Source organism: Anarhichas minor, unplaced genomic scaffold, assembly GCF_050575085.1.
Source record: "Anarhichas minor isolate MPS153535 unplaced genomic scaffold, ASM5057508v1 ptg000079l, whole genome shotgun sequence".
Classification (NCBI taxonomy): Eukaryota; Metazoa; Chordata; class Actinopteri; order Perciformes; family Anarhichadidae; genus Anarhichas; species Anarhichas minor.
The window spans coordinates 394,609-417,500 of record NW_027466525.1 but is presented as its reverse complement, the minus strand read 5'-3'; the positions used below and the strand labels follow the sequence as shown (position 1 = coordinate 417,500).

The window sequence follows — 22,892 nt, the reverse complement described above, 5'->3', positions numbered from 1 at the left end:
TAATATTCTAATAAATATCATCCGGCTGTTACATCTCCATCACTCCCTAAACTCACATTACAACACCGCCAACAAGTCAAGGAAGAGATGCATCTTACAAAATAACAAATTAAGAATACAATGAAACATGCAAATATAAACACACACACACACACACACACACACACACACACACACACACGCTCCTCAGAGAGGTTTATTTTTAATGTAAAACTGTTCACGACAGATCTGGAGAAAACAGCGGTTTCCTATACGATGCTCCTTTGACGTTGAATCATTTTACAAAAAGAGATTTATAACTGAAAACATTCATTTCCGTTGATGAACTGGTGTAGAATGTGCTGCTAGAAGCATGTGGAGGTTTCTCTTGTGAAGCCACTGTGTTAAACAGATGTTCTTCTCTTTTACTGTATAATATTTGGTACACGTTGTATTTTATTGTGTTTGTGATTTTTGTTTGGCTGCTACCTCGACCAGGTCTCTCTTTTAAAACAAACTTAAAATCCCAGAGGGACTTCCTGGTTAAAGAAAGATCAAATACAAATTAATAAATGTAAACAAAAACTAAAAAGAGTCAAGACAACACCTTTGTTGAACACACAAAACAGGGTATGAACAGACACACATACACATACCAGCTAGGTGTTAGCAGACTGGTGGCTGGACCGATGGGCACGATGACACACACACACACACACACACACACACACACACACACACACACACACACACACACACACACACACACACACACACACAGTGGACCCTCAGGGTGTGAGAGAGCAAGCGGCGGCCGTCCTGTCAGAGCTGATTTGAGGCCACGGCGTCGCAAACACAGAACCTGCTTCATATTGGATTACCAGGTGTGTGTGTGTGTGTGTGTGAGTGGACATCTACACTTTTGTTGTCCCTAAAGTGCCGTGTGACTCCCAAATAAAGTTTAGTCCTTTAATGCGATCTGTGTATGTGTGTATGTGTGTATGCGTGTGTGTGTGTGTGTCTGTGTGTGTTTGTGTGTGTATCGCTCAGGTTCATTGTCATGTTACATTTACCTCTGCATTTGTGTTTTAACTCGGTGGAGTTTCACTTGTCAGGCCAGTAGGTCATGTATGTATGTGTGTGTGTGTGTCTCGTCCTTCTATCTTTGTGAGGACCAGTTCATTTTCACACTGTGTGAGGACGCGTTTGGAAAGAGTTTGTTTAAAGCGGTGACACACTATGCCAGTCATTCCCAAAGACTTAGTTGGAGATTTAATACGTGTTTTCAATGAAGTTCTTTCATATACTTGTATTGAATCTTTATATCTGCAGTACGTCTTTGAGCCACAAGAGGCAGCCTGAATGTTCGTATTGTTCTGGTAATTCTACACCGTCTCACGGCACTTCATGAAATACTTATAAAATGTAATCTATTGGTTTTTGTGTACAGGAACATCATGCCAAGTTCAGGAAACAAAACCAACGTTAGGTTTAAACTTAGAGAAAGTTATTGTGGAATAAAAGTGGTAAACACTGAATGACACACATGTATCACCGTTTAGGTATTCTTCCATTACAAAAACTTAACAGACTTACTTCACTTCAATTTACAGTGTGTGTGTGTGTGTGTGTGTGTGTGTGTGTGTGTGTGTGTGTGTGTGTGTGTGTGTGTGTGTGAATATGTGTCCATGTGTTGAAGGAGGCATATGGGTCAGGTACCCTGGAACCACTGTGTGACAGCTGGCAATGTCTGTGTGTGAGTGTGTGTGTATGTGTGTGTGTATGTGTGTGTGTGGCAGATGGACTGGTCAGACTGGAACATCAGAAGCAGATCTTCTGGTGTGACCACCGTGATAGACACACACACGATAGTGTAACCCACAAGGTCATTTGTAGGTGACCCGTCGATTCAACGGTTCATAAAAAGGCGTAAACAAAGGCGTTCACCTTGTTTATGTTTTTAATAATCACATTTTAATGTATCATCAGCTGTGTTCATCAGAATACTGAAATAGATTTCATGACAGGTTAAGAACACGGATAAAAATGTATAAAAGTATATTTACAAAAAAATATTTGCTCAATATATTTGAAGGTTGTTGATCTTGAAAAGACCAAAAGGTTGAATGCCTCCGTCAAACCAGTTACAGCTACGTCAGTGTTTTTTTGACCACCAAAATGTGTTCAGTTCATCACTGAATCCAAGTGGATGTTTGTGCCCAATTTGAAGACATGGTATTTGGTAATATAGATCAAATACCATATATAATAAAGGAATAAAGGATACTTTAGGAAATGTATTTACCCTTCAAACTGTCGCTTGATACACCTGTTCAACCTCCAAGTAAACTCTCTCTGCTAGACGCTAAAGATACACGTGTCGTAAAACCTCCTGCTAATCCACCAATGTGTTTGCTAAACATTTTTATTGTCGGTATAATAAAGAGAGAAAACTTTTCATTCCTGCTGCTCTGAATCATCGGCGACGAGGCACAGCGGGGTGGAATTTAATGTAAAGGATGGGGGGGGCGACAGGAAGTTCAGAGTAATATTTGCTGAGAGTCGCACAAAAATCCTGCTTTTACTGCTGGAAACGAAGCTGCCTCCAGAAAATGTTGAATGTCCACAATATCTTCTCTCCGACGGCTTAGCGAGAGGTGATAAGCAGCAAGTAAGCAACGTGTGTGTGTGTGTGTGAGAGTGTGTGTGTGTGAGTGTAGGTGAAGCCGTTATTAAAACCCTCCTTCTTACTAAAGCACACATACTGAACTGCTGCTTCCTGTCTGACAGACAGAATCGAGTCCGTTCTTCTTCTCAAAGAAGAACTTAAACGTCTAATTAAAGACATTTACATACATTGAAATGTTTTTTTGATTGGGGATCCATGTGATGGAGGAGGAACATGAATATTCATGAAGCGTTTTCATGGAAATCTTACTGCAATGTAAACCCATCTGCCTAAACTCATTTAAATCACTTCTTAAGACCCACTTTTACAGACTGGCTTTAATGGGATGTCGTCTTTTTACTGCTTTATTTTATTATTATTTTATTTTTTTATTTACTGAATATACAGTTGTGTGAAAAAGTGTTTGCCCCCTTCCTGATTTCTTATTTTTTTGCATGTTTGTCACACTTAAATGTTTCAGATCATCAAACAAATTTAAATATTAGACAAAGATAACACAAGTAAACACAAAATGCAGTTTTTAAATGAAGGTTTTTATTATTAAGGGGGAAAAAAAAATCCAAACCTACATGGCCCTGTGTGAAAAAGTGATTGCCCCCCCCCTGTTAAAACATAAATTAACTGTGGTTTATCACGTCTTTGGAAAGCTGAGTTCAATTTCTCTAGCCACACCCAGGCCTGATTACTGCCACACCTGTTCTCAATCAAGAAATCACTTAAATAGGACCTGCCTGACAAAGTGAGGTAGACCAAAAGATCCTCAAAAGCTAGACATCATGCTGCGATCCAAAGAAATTCAGGAACAAATGAGAAACAAAGTAATTGAGATCTATTAGTCTGGAAAAGGTTACAAAGCCATTTCTAAAGCTTTGGGACTCCAGCGAACCACAGTGAGAGCCATTATCCACAAATGGCGAAAACATGGAACAGTGGTGAACCTTCCCAGGAGTGGCCGGCCGACCAAAATTACCCCAAGAGCGCAGCGACGACTCATCCAAGAGGTCACAAAAGACCCCAGAACAACATCCAAAGAACTGCAGGCCTCACTTGCCTCAATTAAGGTCAGTGTTCATGACTCCACCATAAGAAAGAGACTGGGCAAAAATGGCCTGCATGGCAGAGTTCCAAGACGAAAACCACTGCTGAGCAAAAACAACATAAAGGCTCGTCTCAGTTTTGCCAGAAAACATCTTGATGATCCCCAAGACTTTTGGGAAAATACTCTGTGGACTGACGAGACAAAAGTTGAACTTTTTGGAAGGTGTATGTCCCATTACATCTGGCGTAAAAGTAACACGGCATTTCACAAAAGGAACATCATACCAACAGTAAAATATGGTGGTGGTAGTGTGATGGTCTGGGGCTGTTTTGCTGCTTCAGGACCTGGAAGACTTGCTGTGGTAAATGGAACCATGAATTCTGCTGTCTACCAAAAAATCCTGAAGGAGAATGTCCGGCCATCTGTTCGTGACCTCAAGCTGAAGCGCACTTGGGTTCTGCAGCAGGACAATGATCCAAAACACACCAGCAAGTCCACCTCTGAATGGCTTAAGAAAAACAAAATGAAGACTTTGGAGTGGCCTAGTCAAAGTCCCGACCTGAATCCGATTGAGATGCTGTGGCATGACCTTAAAAAGGCGGTTCATGCTCGAAAACCCTCCAATGTGGCTGAATTACAACAATTCTGCAAAGATGAGTGGGCCAAAATTCCTCTACAGCGCTGTAAAAGACTCACTGCCAGTTATCGCAAACGCTTGATTGCAGTTGTTGCTGCTAAGGGTGGCCCAACCAGTTATTAGGTTTAGGGGGCAATCACTTTTTCACACAGGGCCATGTAGGTTTGGATTTTTTTTCCCCCTTAATAATAAAAACCTTTATTTAAAAACTGCATTTTGTGTTTACTTGTGTTATCTTTGTCTAATATTTAAATTTGTTTGATGATCTGAAACATTTAAGTGTGACAAACATGCAAAAAAATAAGAAATCAGGAAGGGGGCAAACACTTTTTCACACAACTGTATCTTTGTTTCTTAGTTTCTTGTTATCGTATCGATTGATTTATCTACTGTACTGTATAATCAGGGTTTAACTCTTGTCTTCGCGTGTTTTGCTATATTTGGGCCTCACTGTTGAGCTTTCTGTTGTTTTATTGGTTTGCTTTGTCCGTCAAACTCTGTTTTTAAAAGGTGCTAGTTAAATAAAAGTTATTATTAATACGCGACGCTCAGAGCTGGTGACGTAATATAAAAAGTGAGGAAGACGATTCAATAAATGCAAGACTTTCACCCTGGAGACCTGCGATTGTGTCCCATTAGGAACCAAAAATATTTTGGACTTATTTTGAAAGTATGTCAGTGACGATGTTGACGTTTTTTCCATACTTATGTAACATTGTTTATGTATATATTTTACTTAGTTGGCGTTCTTATTTGAAGCCCAACTGTGATGTTTTTTCTTCAACCTAACGAAGTGATTTTGTTTCATAAACCAAACTGAAAATGTTACCGTATGTGGCTAAACATAACCGCGACATGGCGTAAAATGAAATATCTTAAAATGCGTATCATGACACTAAAAATGTTCCTAAAAGTGGCGTTCTATTGAAACGCCTTTCCATGAGATCACGATGCATAAAGACAGACATCATGTGTTAATATTAAGCTTTTATAACACGTTACAGCACATTGAAACATTATTGTATCAAATAATTTAGTATTATCCATATTGTCTTATTTCACTAAATTGTGTTCAACACACTCATCCACTACAAGCAGCAGTATTATTCCAGCTGTATCTAATCTGCATAAACCAATTCATTTAAACATTTGAACTTGAATTCTACCCAAAAAAACACATATTCTTCATCAATAATTGACATTAGCAGCAAAAAATGGAACCTACAGTTGCTGCTTTTACTGTAAACTTTCATAATGTGTCTTTAAATTACCAGTAATTAATTGTGAAAACATTATATTTAGTAATTCGCCTCTTTCGGCAACAGCCACTGTTTTGTGCGAACTAAAAACTATAACCAATAAATAATCATTTTAAATTGATCATGACTCCACGTCTCAGTTCGAAAGTAGATAGTTGAAAGTATTTTTTGTTTTCTTCAACATTTGTCAAATAAAGTTCAGCACTAAATTATTAATTTGTTTCAGATTGCTTTTAAATTTAAGTGATTCTTAAGCTCGACTCAAAAAAAAAAAACTTCAGCAAGTTCAAGTGATCTCTCTTCAAGGACCACCAGACATGCATGCGGTATATTAATAATTACAGTATATATGAAGTGCATTTTAAGCATCAAGAGTTCTAGGCAAAGTGTAAAAGTTCCCAGTGGCCCCGGGAGGTGGAGGTGGAGGTGGTGGTGGAGGACAGGGGTATTCTGGAGGACAGGGATCACCGTGTCCCTCCCGACTCCGGCCCCTGATCCCCCTGAAGACACGAGTTCAGAGCAGATGAGCTCCAGAGAGGAATTTCTTTAAAAATCGTCTCCACGACCTTGACTGGAAGCGAAGGAAGAGAGAGCCGCGAGCGTCGCTTCATCTCTCCGTCCATCCGAGGTTCTCCTCCGGGGGGAGAGTGGGGAGGCGAGAGGAATCAGGGCCCGAGGGAGAGGAGGAGGAGGAAGATAGAAGAGGAGGAGTGTCACGGTTGGAGATTGACAGGTGTTTGGGTTTGTTAACGTGATTCTCCACGCTGCAGGGATGAGTGAAGGTCATAAACTGCTGCCGGATAAAACTGACACATCGCCGCTCTCTTGAAAAAAACCTCCTGATAGAAGTTCTTCTTTTGTTCTCGACTGTAAGCGTCTCTTGTCACTTCTGAGACGACTGTCATCCTCAGACCTTTGAACGTTAACAGAAGGGAATCCTCCACATCTACCCAGAGAGACAGTAAAAGTCCTTTTTCTAAAAAGTAGGAGACCTTGTTGCGTCCGTCGAACTCAAACTCAAAGTTTATTTGACAGAAATGTTTGATACTCGACATCACGATCCTTCACTTCCTGAACGAGTCCTCCGACCCAAACGACCACATTCTGTTGTAGTTAGCCGTTTTAAACTCGTGGTTAACGTTGATTTACACAAACGAGCTACTTACGTTACGCAATAAAAAGCTACTTGGCTAGGTTTAGGAAAAGATCATAGTTTGGGTTAAAATAAGTACATCTGTGACTCAACTTGACGTAACTATTTAACGTTGCGTTAAAATAACTCAACATTTACTTTTTGGGACCCAAACTCGGGTCTCCTGGGTGAAAGTCCCGTCTTTGTTTGACCCGTCCATCCTGAACTACGTCGCTCGACTTCCCCTGCTGCTCCGCTCATAATTACTACGGCCTCCAGAGATCGTAAATAATATGAACTAAAATATTGGTCATAATGTGCTGTTTTGCACAATTGTCTGTATTCAACCCCCGGCTTTCTACTGCAGCAGCTGGAGAGAGATGGTGAATCCTGCTGTAGATCCAGTGACAAGCAGACTGTAATAAATACATAAAACAATCTGCATAAAAACCCAAATAAAAGGTTTTATTGAGATACCGCTACTCTCTGCCTACCTCATTGTTTGCCGGGTTTTGGAGCGAAGTTAAAACTATGTTATAGTTGCGATATTGAGAAGACACGCCCCTGGTGCTGATTGGCTAAGCATTCGTCCTACCACGGCACTCATTGGTCTTTGTGGTTCAGAGAGACGTTAAAATAGGAGAGAGGCACCTTGCAAACATGAAATAAAAAGCCAACCAGCATCTCGTCTACTCAGCTGTAAGAGAACAGCAGCAGCAGAGTGTGATGGGAGACAATTAGCGAGGACACGTCAACACACACATGAACAGACACCGTGATGTGCAACAGCCCTGAGGGTGTGTGTGTGTGTGTGTGTTCGGGGGGGAGGGGGTGAACATGCAGGAAACAGATGTGCAACATCTCTCACATACATGTTCACAAACACAGCTGAGGTTTCTGTTCGTCGCTGATTGGATGTCAGCAGGACGACGCTTTGTGGTTTTTTGAAGCAAACATGACGGTCGTTCAGTCACTGAAGGAGGAGCCGGATTCTGACTGATTTCATCCCTCAGCAGAGAGAGAGAGAGAGAGAGAGAGAGAGACATAGAGAGAGACATAGAGAGAGAGAGAGACATAGAGAGAGAGACCGAGAGAGAGACATAGAGAGAGAGAGACACAGAGAGAGAAAGAGAGAGAGAGAGATTTTTTTGATTTTTAGAAAACCTTTATTTTGTTTGAACAACATCTTTCTTTATCATTTTAAACAGTTAACCAAATAAAGTCCAACAAACATAAATGTGTCTTTGATTGTCAGATCTGACTCTCACTGAGCTCCATCTTTGTTCAGTTCTTTGTCCACTTTGTGAACTATCTTCTTTAGTCTGAAGCCTTCCTGCTGAGTGAGACCTCCTCTGTCCTTGCTCCTCATGTGAGCTCTGGCAGAGCTGGAGAGCTTCTCTTTGTCAGAGAGGTAGTCCTCCACTTTGGCTCCTCTCACATTCTTACTGCTCCTCAGATACTCCTTTATTATCTCCACGCTGTAGTCTCTAGAGCTCCTACAGCTGCGTTTAGAGGGCTCACTGTCAGCAGCAGCGCCCTCCTCCTGACTGGACTCAGAGTCCTCCCAACTGGACTCAGAGTCTTCCTCCAGACTGGACTCACACTCTGCCGCTCCTCCACTTTCTTTAGTTGCAGCTTTCTTCGCCTGTGAGCTTCCTCTGTCTCCTCTCTGTTTCCTCTTCAGCTGAGGGGCTTTGAGCTGCTCCTCGTCTGCTTCCATGTCCACCTCCCTAGCTGTCTCCACCTGTCCTCCAGCACTCTCCCTCACCTGCTGGACCTCACTTGCCCCGTCCTTCACCACCTCCTGTGTCTCACTTGTTTCCTCCACCCTAACCTCCTGTGTCTCACTTGTTTCCTCCACCCTAACCTCCTGTGTCTCACTTGTTTCCTCCACCCTAACCTCCTGCGTCTCACTTGTTTCCTCCACCCTAACCTCCTGTGTCTCACTTATTTCCTCCACCCTCACCTCCTGCGTCTCACTTGTTTCCTCCACCCTAACCTCCTGTGTCTCACTTGTTTCCTCCACCCTAACCTCCTGTGTCTCACTTATTTCCTCCACCCTAACCTCCTGCGTCTCACTTGTTTCCTCCACCCTAACCTCCTGTGTCTCACTTGTTTCCTCCACCCTCACCTCCTGTGTCTCACTTATTTCCTCCACCCTCACCTCCTGTGTCTCACTTGTTTCCTCCACCCTAACCTCCTGTGTCTCACTTGTTTCCTCCACCCTAACCTCCTGTGTCTCACTTGTTTCCTCCACCCTCACCTCCTGTGTCTCACTTGTTTCCTCCACCCTCACCTCCTGTGTCTCACTTGTTTCCTCCACCCTCACCTCCTGTGTCTCACTTGTTTCCTCCACCCTAACCTCCTGTGTCTCACTTGTTTCCTCCACCCTAACCTCCTGCGTCTCACTTGTTTCCTCCACCCTAACCTCCTGTGTCTCACTTGTTTCCTCCACCCTCACCTCCTGTGTCTCACTTATTTCCTCCACCCTCACCTCCTGTGTCTCACTTGTTTCCTCCACCCTAACCTCCTGTGTCTCACTTGTTTCCTCCACCCTCACCTCCTGTGTCTCACTTATTTCCTCCACCCTCACCTCCTGTGTCTCACTTGTTTCCTCCACCCTAACCTCCTGTGTCTCACTTGTTTCCTCCACCCTCACCTCCTGTGTCTCACTTATTTCCTCCACCCTAACCTCCTGTGTCTCACTTGTTTCCTCCACCCTAACCTCCTGTGTCTCACTTGTTTCCTCCACCCTCACCTCCTGTGTCTCACTTATTTCCTCCACCCTCACCTCCTGTGTCTCACTTGTTTCCTCCACCCTAACCTCCTGTGTCTCACTTGTTTCCTCCACCCTAACCTCCTGTGTCTCACTTGTTTCCTCCACCCTAACCTCCTGTGTCTCACTTGTTTCCTCCACCCTAACCTCCTGTGTCTCACTTGTTTCCTCCACCCTCACCTCCTGTGTCTCACTTGTTTCCTCCACCCTCACCTCCTGTGTCTCACTTGTTTCCTCCACCCTAACCTCCTGTGTCTCACTTGTCCCCTCCACCCTCACCTCCTTTAACCCGCTCGTCCCCTCCTCCCTGCTCTGTTGGACCCCATCTGGCCCGTCCTGTCCGTCTTGCTTGTCCCCTCTGCCCTCTTCAGTACCCATCTGGTTCTGGTTCTGGTTCCGGTCCTTATGAGAGCTGTTTTTCTCAGGACACGTTCTGCTCTGATGACCCACTTTTCCACAGCTGAAACATTTAAAGTCATCAGTTGTTGCATAGATCATGTAGTCAAAGTCGTCTACTCTCACATTGAACACTAGGTTGAGTCCCTTGCTCCTGTTGTTCGGGATCAAGCGCAGCTGTCTCCTGTGAGACACCACGTGCTTCAGGAGAGGAGACCTGCACCCAGAGGACACCTTCTTCACCCCAGACACTGTCCTCCCGTGTCTCGATAGTTCTCTGGTTATGTCTTCATCTCTGATGAACGGTGGGACGTTGGACACGGTTACCTTCACAGCCGGTGTGCAGAGAGGGTACACGGGGAAGAAGTCATCGCCCACCTCGATCCCGTTGTCAATCACCACTTCCGCATTTCTGATGGTGTCTAAAAAGATGACCACGGCATTGTTCATTCGGGCAGCGGACTTCACGCTGCTGTGGCCGACAAGTTCACCCACAGCCAGGCTGCATTCCTCCACTGACACCGGGAACGTCGGCGGGATCTTTATGCCGTGTTTCCTCGTTAACCCGGTCATGTCCATGGTGGCGTTCAGCAGCCGACAGCTCGCGCTGCTCGACTGAACCACTCACAAAGACCCTAAAACCAGCTAAATGTTCACACAAACACCGTGAGATACACCATCACATCCAACGTTAACTAGTGACGGAGAAATACCGTAAAAATCAGTGTTAACCGCTCTCAGACACGCTCCGTCAACTCCGTGCTCCTTCCACTCAGAGAGAGAGAGAGAGAGAGAGAGACAGAGAGATAGAGAGAGAGAGAGTCGCCGAAGAACAGCTTGACTAAACAGAGAGAAAAGACATCTCTCTTCACTTCTTTTATTTCATCCCTCGTTCACACACTGAACAAGTCATCATCAGAGTGTTCAGTCGTGTTTTCTCACAGTTCAATATATAAAAACACACGTACTTACAAATATCACCACAACCAGCTTCTCCTTAGAACACTTAGGTGTGAAGAGTAAAGAAGCTGCTCACACAATGCTGCCCATCACAGAGAGACCGAAGCATCAGAGTCTAACTGCACTGACGAGATCGATTGATTTCTTTATTTTTGACGTGCTGAAACACACATTTCATTAAGTTTCATTCGATTACTAAGCTACAGGCTACATCAGCGCTCTCTATGTCTGAAACACAATATTCTGACTTCTCTCTCAGGCCTCGCAAATAAAAGCTGCAAAAAAAAGAAAAACACTACTTAAGTTGTTCATCAAAAACACAAGTTGCTGCACTGGTGCAAGATAAAAAATATGAAACACCGGCCAGTTTAACACATAAGATGGGATTTAACAACCCTGGAAACCGTCTCACGGTGAAATCATTCCTTTAACTTTATAAAGTCGTCATCGAGGAACGTTTGACGCTGCGTTTCATTGAGGCAGGTTCAACCCTCTGAGGTCAGAGGTCAAAACACGGAGCTTCAAGACGGAAACAGCTGAGAGAGATGGATGGACACACACACACACACACACACACACACACACACACACACACACACACACACACACACACACACACACACACACACACACACACACACACACACACACACACACACACACACACACACACACACACACACGCCGCAGCCTTGATCACCGCTTTGCTCTACTCTGGGTATCACAGGAGACTCTGATATGAGTGTGTGTGTGTGTGTGTGTGTGTGTGTGTGTGTGTGTGTGTGTGTGTGTGTGTGTGTGTGTGTGTCCTCTGATGTCTGCTCCAGACTTTCATTAATTAACAGATCAAGGCTTCTCAAGAACTGACACTTGGCTGTGTGTGTGTGTGTGTGTGTGTGTGTGTGTGTGTGTGTGTGTGTGTGTGTGTGTGTGTGTTGGGGAGACAGCATACGTTAGTGTGCACGTGTGTTTAATCTTCAGTAAAACTGTATGTGGCAGAGAATACTTTCATCAGCACAGCAGGTAAGAAGTGTGTGTGTGTGTGTGTGTGTGTTGGGCGCTATAGGGGAGATCAGTGTGTGTGTGTGAGTGTGTGTGTGTGTGTGTGTGTGTGTGTGTGTGCTAGAGGATCAGGTGTTTCCAGGTCGTTTCATACGGATCATGACACCTCACTACTTAGTGTCGCGTCCCTGTTTCATCATTCCTCCCTCAGTAGGAGGTTAACGTGCCATAAAACACCAAATTATTGAAAACAATTGTGAGGTGGAAAAGCTGCAGTGACGTAAAAGCAAAATGTGACAACGTGCAATAAAAACAGACTTAACCCCGAATGAATCACCACGTAAAACAAACGTCTTTTAGTTGTGTCATTTCATTGATGAATATATTCACACAACAGTAGCGGATGGAAACGCACACAAATTATTATGTTCTTTCAAAAATGTTGTGAGATTTTGTTAAACTTGCTCTACACTTTGATGGAAAGCGATTGTCCCCTAAACCCCCTGTAGATTCTACGACTGTCACCTGTAACCTACATGCTGCTCATCATCTGGTACTCAAGAAATAAATGTGCTTTTCTACTGACAGGAAAAGATACGAGACGTCAGCAGAACTTCAGTCGAGCTGCTGCACCGATTAAAAAAAACGTATTTCACCATCGATCGCATGTCTGTGTGTTAAGCTCAAAAGAGTCAGGATGTGGTTAGCCTAGCTTAGCATAAAGACTGGAAGCATCGGGGAAAGCTAGCCTGCCTCTCGTCAAAAAATTATTTCAGCATTATTCCGCCTAAAACCACAAATTCAACAGATAAAAGCATTACAAAAAAGATAAAACTCATTAATTTGTGAGCTTATGAGGTGAATTTCTGGAGTTTAGTCAGGATACCTCTCAGATATTTAGAATAATGGATCATCTGGTTTAAGAGCTAAAGTGTTTCAGACGATGAGCGCTGAAAATAAAACAAATATTTAACTATTAAATCCCCAAATGTAGCTCCTCGCTGTATGCACGTAGCATGTTATAGTGTTGCTGCACTGAAGTGCGTGTTGATGGCTGCAGCCTGGATGACCTTGTCCTACTTGGTGAGTGGTCCCACCCGAGGCTTCGGCTGATTGGCTGTCAATAAGCTATTAGTTCAGCACATACAGAAACAAGAGGGGGGGCAGAGTGGTGGGTTTATAGATCTAACAGTGTTTGCTTTCTTTCAGACTGTTAGATATAAAGATGTGCTACAAAGCTCAGGCGTAGCTTAGCATAAAGACTGGAAGCGGGGGGAAACAGTTAGCCTGACAAATACACCACCACCACCTCTAAAGCTCACAGATGAAGGTCGCACCACGTACGTTTGATCAAAAGAAGAAAAACGGAAATTTTGAAGTGACAATTTGTGGTTTTCGGGGCGTAGAGTGCAGTCTTTGTGCTAAGCTAGGCTAACCCTGTCCTGCACCAATGAGACTGATATCATCTTATTTTCTCTGGAACAGACGACTAACCAGTGGATTTCTAAAATGTGAGAGGGTTCGTTTAATATCTCCCGTTGGTTCAGCTAATACGTCAGCTAAGTGACGTTAGCCTCCTAGCTATCATTAGCTATCATTAGCTATCATTAGCTATCATTAGCTATCATTAGCTGTCATTAGCTATCATTAGAAACCGAAGCCGGTGTTTTTAGAGGTAGGACATCAAATGACTTGAATGATTACAATCTGTCTATAATGAGTGTATTTGATAGCTTCTATCAACATAGCTCACAACAACTGTTACTAGCGGCACAGATGATCAGCTGTTTCATCAGGATAAAACAGCTGTTTCATCAGGATAAAACAGCTGTTTCAGTGAGAACTATGGCTGACGTATTTGTGCTAAGCTAAGCTAATCACATCCTGGACTCATCTCATGTCCACTGTAAACAACTGTTCCTTTAACCTTGTGTTTCACCAACACTTTAACGAGCTGCAGAGTTTGTTTGAGTCTAAACCGTCGATGCTAAATGTGATGAATATGGAACATTATTATTTATGTGTTTATGATGCTGCTTTGTTGCCTTTTTAAAAAGGTCATTCTAGGAGGGGGGGGGGGGGGGGGGGGCTTCAGTGAGTGGTCACAATAATTTATCCTGCGGCCAAACACAAACACAAACACAAACACACACACACACAGAAATACCGACAAATAAACATTCATACTGACAATGGTGTGATCAATGTGTGACACTGACAAACACACAATCACTGTGACGCTCAGCAGCCTCGAGGACACGCAGTCCTGTGGTGTTCATTGTCACACACACACACACACACACACACACACACACACACACACACACACAGCTGTGGTGCGATGGCAGGTTGCTTCAGGCCTCGGGCTGAATCCAGAAATAAAGACAATAGAATAAACAGGAGGGGAAAAACACTGTGTGTGTTTGTCACCTCAGGGCTGCCAAGCACAGAATATCTGTAGGACAGAATGACACACCAGAGCCATGTGTGTGTAATAATGTGTGTGTGTGTGTGTGTGTACAACACAACAATAAATAATAGTTAGGAGCGAAGCTGTGGTTTAATGAGGGAACAGGCCCGTCGGTGGGCAGCCAGCTGCATTAATTTCAGCCCAACAGGAACATTTTTTCTCATTTAAATATGCAAATACACACATTCATTACATTAATGGGACAGTAAAGAATGAACAGGACTCGGAGGCTGTCGGAGTCAGGTTTTTAAACACGTGTTCACATTTTATGCGTTTCACACGTGCAGTGATTTCTGCTTTTGTTTGTCAGGATGGTATTTTATTAACATTCAGCTCTCTCACTGGATGAGATCTGGGATCAGCTGATTGGTGTTGACAGTTGCTACAACTAAAATAAAGAGATGAAGATGTTGACTGATCGGATCCGACACACGCAGCTGTTAAGTTGATGAGCTTGAAATATTTATTGGATCTGCATGAAAGTTTAACTCGGAGGTTCCTGAAGTCGATGTGACGCGACGGACTGGATCGGTTTAAGACGTTCTTGTTCAGCTACAGAAGAACCACACGGTCCGCTGAGGCGCGTCCAGCTTTTGTTTGTTCTGGTGAGTGGCAGCGCAGCGACGGTGCACGGAGGTGTTCATGTTCAACACGCTGTGAGTCGGGTTTATTCTCCGAAACACCAGAGGACGAACAAACGAAATGAACTGTGAAGAATCAGGAAGACAACCAGTGTAACGCCATAAACCAACCTCCACAACGAAGAGGAGGAACTGTTATTATCTGTGAACTCATATCTCATATTCATGGAGACTTTATTACCTTCATACAAACCCTGTAAACAAGTCAAGTATTAAATGCATTATAAAGAAACAAAGGTTGAATATAAACCATTTGATTTGGCTGTTGACAGGTATGTTAGTAGTGTTTTTATCAGTGAACTATTCGTGACGGTGATGTCTGAAAAACTCTCATAGGATACAAAAATAAGATGATTTAGAGTTGCACGACCAAGCGGCGCTGCAGAGCCTTCGTGCACGATGCGAGTACAGACTAGACTTCACAGAGTGGGACCTCTTTCTCTAACAAATCATCTTTGTCGAGTACAGACTTGCAGAAAGCATGAACCAGAAATAAAGTATCTTTGAGGTTTAAACTACTTGGTTGGGTTCAGGAAGAGATCGTGGTTTGGGTAATAAGTACTTTTCATGTGTAAAATAACTGCGTTTGTTACATAACTGGCGTCAGTAAAGTACGTGAGCTGCATAAAAAAAACTACGGTACAAGAAGTTAGCGTTGACTTTGTTTCAGGCGGGACTTGAACAGCGGTCTCCTTGGTGAAAGTCCTGTGTTTCAGACGCTGAAAAATGCCTCGATGTGTCGGCTTTTAAATGCTTTATTACATTTTACTCTATTAATATAAATGTTTGTTTGTCTCATTGTTTTCAGTTCAAATCAAGCAATTTAAAACACACACAGTTTAACTGAGGAGCAAACTAGAACGCACTGCCTGAAGTCCTACACACGCACACGCACACGCACGCGCACACGCACGCGCACACACACGCGCACGCACACGCACACGCACACGCACACAAGAGGACAAACAACAGATAGAGAGTGTGTGTGAGTGTGTGTGTGTGTGTGTGTCCTGTACATTTATTGAATGCCAAGGACTCAGTAGAGTCGCTGCCATCTGCAGTGATGGACGACCAACAGAGAGAGTGTGTGTGTGTGTGAGGGTCACATGAGAACAATTTATTATATGCAGGAGGTGAAGCGTGTGTGTGTGTGTGTGTGTGTGTGTGTATTTCCTTCATAGACACACTGCTGCTCAGTGTCTGAATCTCCTGCATCAACTGTGAGTCTCATGTGACTCACTCAACCAAAGTCCACAGAAATAAACCCTCATGACTGACGGAGGAGCAGACAAAATGTTCTTTATTCTAAGTGTTTATGTTAGAGCTAATTAAAGCTAATTAAAGCTAATTAGCAGATCAGTGGCTTCAATATTGTCCTCAACCATCAAAGGGGGGCTACTGTACCGCCGACCACTGGCACATTTCATTGTCTCTATATTTTATCATATGCACGACTATATGATCTTATATTTAAATATTATCTTTAATTGATTTAATAAAAGCGATTTATTTATTTATTTTTCCTACAATTCTGCACGTTTTATGTCTAATTGAACTTATGAATGAGGCTTTACAAATAGGCAGCGGGGGATATGTTGCACAAAGATACATAAGTCATGACTTCTGTGACTTAAAGTCCGACTCAAGTCCAAATCTACAGTTTATATTATTATTTAATAAACGATGGTGTGAGCACCTAGAAAATATAATGAATATCAATAAAAGAGGAATGTTTTGAGGATGAGACGTAATTAAATGGAGCAGAAGAAGACCTGATAGAAACCGCCAACACGTTCACAGAGAGAGAGAGACCCTGTCGACCAATCAGAGGCCGGCGTGCCGGAGCGCGACTTCCTCGTTCCAACGCATCAAAATCAACCGCGGCCACTGCAGACGAGAGACAGGTCGCCTCAATCAGCAGGGCGGGCTTACAGCACGCTCAGCTCCGTGTCTCCACACACACACACACACACACACACACACACACACACACACACACACACACACACACACACACACACACACACACACACACACACACACACACACACACACACACACACACCTTCCTGTCGGAGGCCTGTTCTGGGCTCCAAGTGAGCAAACACGACTAATTTCTGCAAATAAACAGCGTGGATGCAGATCGGTCGGACTGATTAGCCGGATCTCACCACAACGCCGAGCCGCCGCCGTCCAGATGTGGAGAGTTAGGCTGTTAGCTAAACATTTACTTTAGGGGGGGGGGGGGGGGGGGGGTCATCCAGTCACACTACTGCAGTGACACTGATTTACTTTCTTTTTGTCTGAGTCGGTCTGAAGCTTCAGAGCGTTCAGGAGCTCGTTCTCACTGACAGATGAGGATTCTGGGAGAGTTTAGTCGGTTGTTTCAAACTATTTCATCTCATTTCCTCTCATATCTGTCTGTGGGATTTTTATCCTCCACCACGACTTCACACACATAATTTTTTACTTATATAAACTTCCAAGACTTTTCAAATGTTCATGATCAAACACACGAGAACAATAAGAATAACAGGAGTCTGACGTTCTACGCAGAGAACGACGTAACATCGAGTAACTCAACTCAACGTTAAAGTGTTTACGTTTTTCTCAGTCAAGCTAAAGCGATGCACTCTGTCTACAGATGTTTGTGAGGAATATTTCCTCCACGTTTCCAGAACTTTGTGTTTATTTATTCTTCAGGGCCTGGAAGTTCCCATTTCCAGATTCCATGACTTTTCCAGGTTTTTCATGATTGAAATGGATGTTTTCAAGCCTTGAGTTTGTAATTTTGTCCGTCGCCATCTTGTTTTTCTTGCAACCAGTGAACAGGAAGTGACCATATCTGGACTGAGGAGTGACGTAGAGACGCCGTATACGTCTCTGGTAGAGACCTGTCAATCACCGTGTAGCCCCGCCCTAAAGCGTCCCCTGCTTTATGGTCTGTTTGACTCTAAATGGACCATAATGTACTAAATGAACATCATGCCGGAGGTTGCCGTCCGGTAGCTCCGTATCACACTAGATTCTAAGGCCGCCCACTTTTCAGCAGTCCAATCAAAAGCGAGGGATTTTATTTAAATATATTTTGTAACTGTACGCCGCTCAAATATTCTGTTTCACCAGGACCCAGAAGGCTTGTGAGTATTGTGTTACTGTAATTATTAAATCATTTAACTAGATGAATCAGAATGGTTGTTTAATCACGGTGTGTGTGTGTGTGTGTGTGTGTGTGTGTGTGTGTGTGTGTGTGTGTGTGTGAGAGAGAGATGGACAAACACACACGGCGATGATGTGAGGAGTGCTGTAAGGAATGAATGAAAGAGTGGAAAGTAGCCGGTGACGGTTGAGGTCGATTCAAACTGCTGGAAACGAGCCAACACGCACGCACGCACGCACGCACGCACGCGCACGCACGCGCACGCACGCACGCACGCACGCACGCGCACACACACACACACACACACACACACACACACACACACACACACACACACACACACACACACACACACACACACACACACCACTTTGTCCTTAAAGGTAAATTCCACAATAAACTAAAATCACTGCTGCTGTTAAATAAAAACTAAAGAAAAAACACTTCTATGACATTTACACTACTGACCTTTGACCCCACCACTATCAGATAAAACTCTACTGAATTACCAGAATATGTGTTCATCCTGATATAAACTATGGAGATGTGGAATGATCTTTATCCACCAATTGAAACATTGAGGAACACTGAAGATGAAACCTCACTCAGATGTTTTCTCATGAACTAGATTCACTTGATGCTTCTTGGAGTCCTTTAGAGTTTTAGATTAGAAGAATAATCTGGTTTTTAAATACTGTGAACATAAAACATGTTTTGGTGTTTATGAATGAAACGTTTCTTGTTTTCCATTTATTTTCCAACCCCAGCAGTTCACAGCCTGAAAACCTCCAAACACGAGAGTTCTTCATCAAACTCAATCTCCAGAAGCCAAAAACAGCCAAAGTGAGAAGTGAACCATCACATCACTTCATCCATGAACCCAACATGTTAAACATCAAACCAGGTCTCAGCAGGTAAACCAGGTCTCGTTCGCGCATTTACGCACCAACATAAAAGAAACGGCTCTTCTTACCTCGCGGGTTGTGGATCTTCACCAGAACCTCAGTGGGCTCCGGCAGGCCGCGCGCCAGGTACAGACGCCCCGAATCCCGCTCGATCTGGACCGGCGAGTCCGCCTCGGATATCACTTCGAACCACCGCTGCTCGAACTTCTGGTCCGGCATCGTGAACACCAGGTCCCCGACTCTGACGTGGTCCGGGACGGTCACGGTGTAGGTCAGCTCCTCGGTCAGAGCCCGGGGTCTCCGCCGCCGCAGCGCACTGCTGGAGCTGCGGACGTTGACGCGCAGGAACACCGGCTCACCAACCAGCGCCACGTTTCCGCCGTCGCGCGCGTAAAGGCGCAGAGTCACCCGGCTGACACCCAGGAGGGACCCGATCAGCCTCACCTGTCCGGTCTGTGGGACCACGTGGAGCAGGTGAGACTCCGGTGACGCAAAAAAAGTGACGCGTCCGTTCATCTCTGCGTCTCCGTCCTTCGCGTCGAAACGGGCCAGCTCGGTGCCGAGCAGCGTCAGCTCGTCCGCTTCGACCGTCTGGTTCCCGCAGTTGAACCGGGGGGCGTTGTCGTTCCTGTCCGACACTTCGACCTGGACGGCGGCCGGTCTCCTCAGACATCGCGGCGGCAGCTCCACCGTCAGCTCGTACATCGCTATGAACTCCCGGTCCAGAGCTTTGGCGGAGACCAAACCCAGATGCCCCCGGTGGTGCCGGTCCCCGTGGTGGTGAATGAGCCTGAAATCCGATGCGTAATCCCCCATCAGGCTGGCATTAAGGTCCGCACCGGGGCAGCCGCCAGCTCCGACCGGTAGCAGCACCCCCTCCACCGGCGTCCCGGCCGGGGAGTTCTCCGCTATTTGTCCGTAGTAGTGCGCTGGATGTCCGGGCGGCGCGGACGGACACACCGGGGAGGCATGAAGCAGCAGCAGAGGGAGCAGGTGGAAGAGGAGGCGGTGCAGGAGAACCGGTCCGGTTGCAGCTTTGGTCATGTTTCCATCAAACCCGTTTCAGTTGGAGAAGACAGCAACAGGAGCGGATCCGTCTCTAACGAGGATTCTATTTAAAGGATTTTACTCGTTAAAAATACAATATGCAGGAAAGCTCCGTGATGTATGAATAATATCTCTGATGAAGTCCTAAGTCCGTTTGGTGCGTGAAGAGAAGAGCGTTCAGTCCTTCCAGTGATTCCTCTCCAGGTCATTCAGAATTCAAAAAGACTTTTACGCACGAGTGAGAGAACAACAATAATAATAATCAGTCTTTTCTCCTCCGTTGCACTGGTAAAAAAAAGATATAAAGTGATATTAAAATATCATATTTTTCTCAGCAGTTGAGTCCCAATATTTTTTGCACCAACTTCCTCCAGCGTGTTCCGGAGCGACTCCACCGGAGGATGGATCAGACTGACGGGCACCGAGACACCCGGCAGACTCCATGTGGCTCCGCGGGCTCCACCTACCGCGGAGGAGAGAGACCAATCACGTAGCTGGGACCAGGTCTGAGTGACAGGGTTCAAAGACCCGCCCACTGACATGCTGAGTCAGCTGATGGAGGGAGGGAGAGAGAGAGAGAGAGAGAGAGAGAGAGAGAGAGAGAGAGAGAGAGAGAGAGAGAGATAATTATCTCTTTAAGAAAATGTTACACAGTTGTGACGTCTTTGTATTTTATTAACTTTTTAAACAGTAAAATCTATTTAATAAATTAAATGTATTTATTTATTTGTTTGTACACATTTCCGTTTAGATCTTTAATTATTCTAAATACAGTTTTGTTTTTTTATTTTGCAAATAAAACCATGGCAACCAAAAGAAAAACAGAACACGTGGTCACTTCCTCCTGAGATGTAAAAATGAGTCCAATGAGCTCTGAAATCACACACACACACACACACACACACACACACACACACACACACACACACACACACACACACACACACACACACACACACACACACACACACACCCCTCAATAGTTAGACATGAAATTAGTGGAATCAATGACACAACAATACACTATTGTTTCCACTGGACCACATTGTTTACATTGTGACACAGTGGACGTTAATACATTTTTACATTTTAAAATCCACAATGTCTCAAAGACGAGTTCCTTAAAGAGTCGGTTCACCCACATTACAGAAACATCTTCCTCCCTGACCTCCAGCTACATCCTTCTGGTTTCATGTGTCCAGCTTTTCAGATTTCCAAACACATCAATGTCGTCTTTCATCCACTGCCATTGGGAAGAACACAGATCTCCTTTTGATTTATTCATTTTGTTGTGATAACGTCTGCTGTATAATAGATGTCTCTGCTGTCCGTCCATGTGATCAAAACAACACGACTCGTGCTTACTGATCTTTTAGGAAGTCTTTTTCTTTCTTCAGATTAGTTGAACTATTTATTTTACACCTGCTCTGACCGACTCATTTCATGCTCCACCTCTCGAGCTGCCCTCTGCTGGGCTGGTAAAGCCTCGGTCTGCAGGTCATTGTCTGCTTCGGCCTGCAGCTGTTTTCTTGGTGCTTCAAAGATTTAAAGTGAAGAAAGATCTTCATTCGTGGATCCTTCAACTAATGAAAAATGCTTCTTCTGTTTGAGTCTCTCTGTAGAAATTGTCTTTGTTCTTGAACTCTTCATATAAAAGCTGAATGAAAACGTTCTCAGACCTTTTGATCACATGACGGGAAAATGACTCTAATAATCTCTGCTGCTGTGTGTGTGTGTGTGTGTGTGTGTGTGTGTGTGTGTGTGTGTGTGTGTGTGTGTGTGTGAGTCCAGTATGGAATAATGCAGTTATTCTGGAAATAACCAGTTTTTCTGAATCAATAACATACTTTAAACCGACTAAATCTATTTTCTTTATTTTGTAACCACATTTTTTAAGCAGTGGAAGAACATTTTTGAGATATTTCTAGACTTTTGGACTTTTTCTCATTCTGTTTTTTCCCTGTGAGCGTTTTGTTAAGTGTAATTTAACGTAAACACGCCGTGGTTCTGATGTATTGGTTGAGAGACACTTTCTGGTCTATTCTCTTCAGCGATCGCCATCAAAGTGTAAGTTACATTAATTTATACACAATCAAAGGAAATGACAGTGGAAAGACCAGAAAGTGCCTTTCAGCCGATGCTTTCGAAACCAGAACACGTTTACGTTACGTTGTGGCAGAATTTTTAAACAGCATCCAACCTCAAGCTTGGAGAGCTGCAGCGTCTCTATTGTTACTCACCAAAACATGAAACCGATAGAAAACCAAAGCGATGAAAAGAGGAAACACTTCAACAATTCATCAGAGAGAAATCCTGTGTTTGAAAAGTGGAATTTAATAAGAAAACAACCATTTCGTCAAGTAAGACAGAGAATTCAGATTTGTTTCCAAATAAAATCAGTTTGTTGTTGTTGGATCTTTCGGAGGTTAAAATGGCCGTAAGAGGATAACAGATGAACATAACGGAGGTTTACTTACCGAGGAGATCTGACCCATAATTCAGTGCTGGAGCTCTATTTCATGAGCAGGTTTTTGAACTTTATCCCCCCGAGGTCACGAGAATCAACTTTGACATTCTTTTGCTTCTGAAATCTTTTGCCGATGGTCTCCGCAACTCTGCACACGAGGCGACACGTTGGCTGCAGCCTCCAATCAATCGGTCACGCTGCTCCGAGTCCACCGCCAACAAACATTCAGAGGAGGAAGTGAGCCTGAGCTGGAGAAAAAACCCTCTCTGCAGAACATAGAGAACGTGTTCATTGAAACGTTCAAAACAACAAAGCAGTCGTCATCATATGAGT

At 44.0% G+C, this 22,892-nt stretch overlaps 1 protein-coding gene across 1 annotated transcript in view; it reads right to left on the bottom strand.

Moving 5' to 3' along the window:
* LOC142937967 (neural-cadherin) overlaps positions 1-20,089 on the bottom strand; it is a 117,120-nt gene extending 97,031 nt beyond the window's left edge. The window contains exons 1-2 of the mRNA XM_076081120.1: positions 19,114-20,089; positions 10,131-10,329 (exon numbers count right to left, since the gene is read on the bottom strand). Of these exons, the coding sequence (XP_075937235.1) occupies positions 10,131-10,329; positions 19,114-20,089 (1,175 nt within the window). The remainder of the gene's footprint in view (positions 1-10,130; positions 10,330-19,113) is intronic.
* Positions 20,090-22,892: the final 2,803 nt, after the last annotated feature.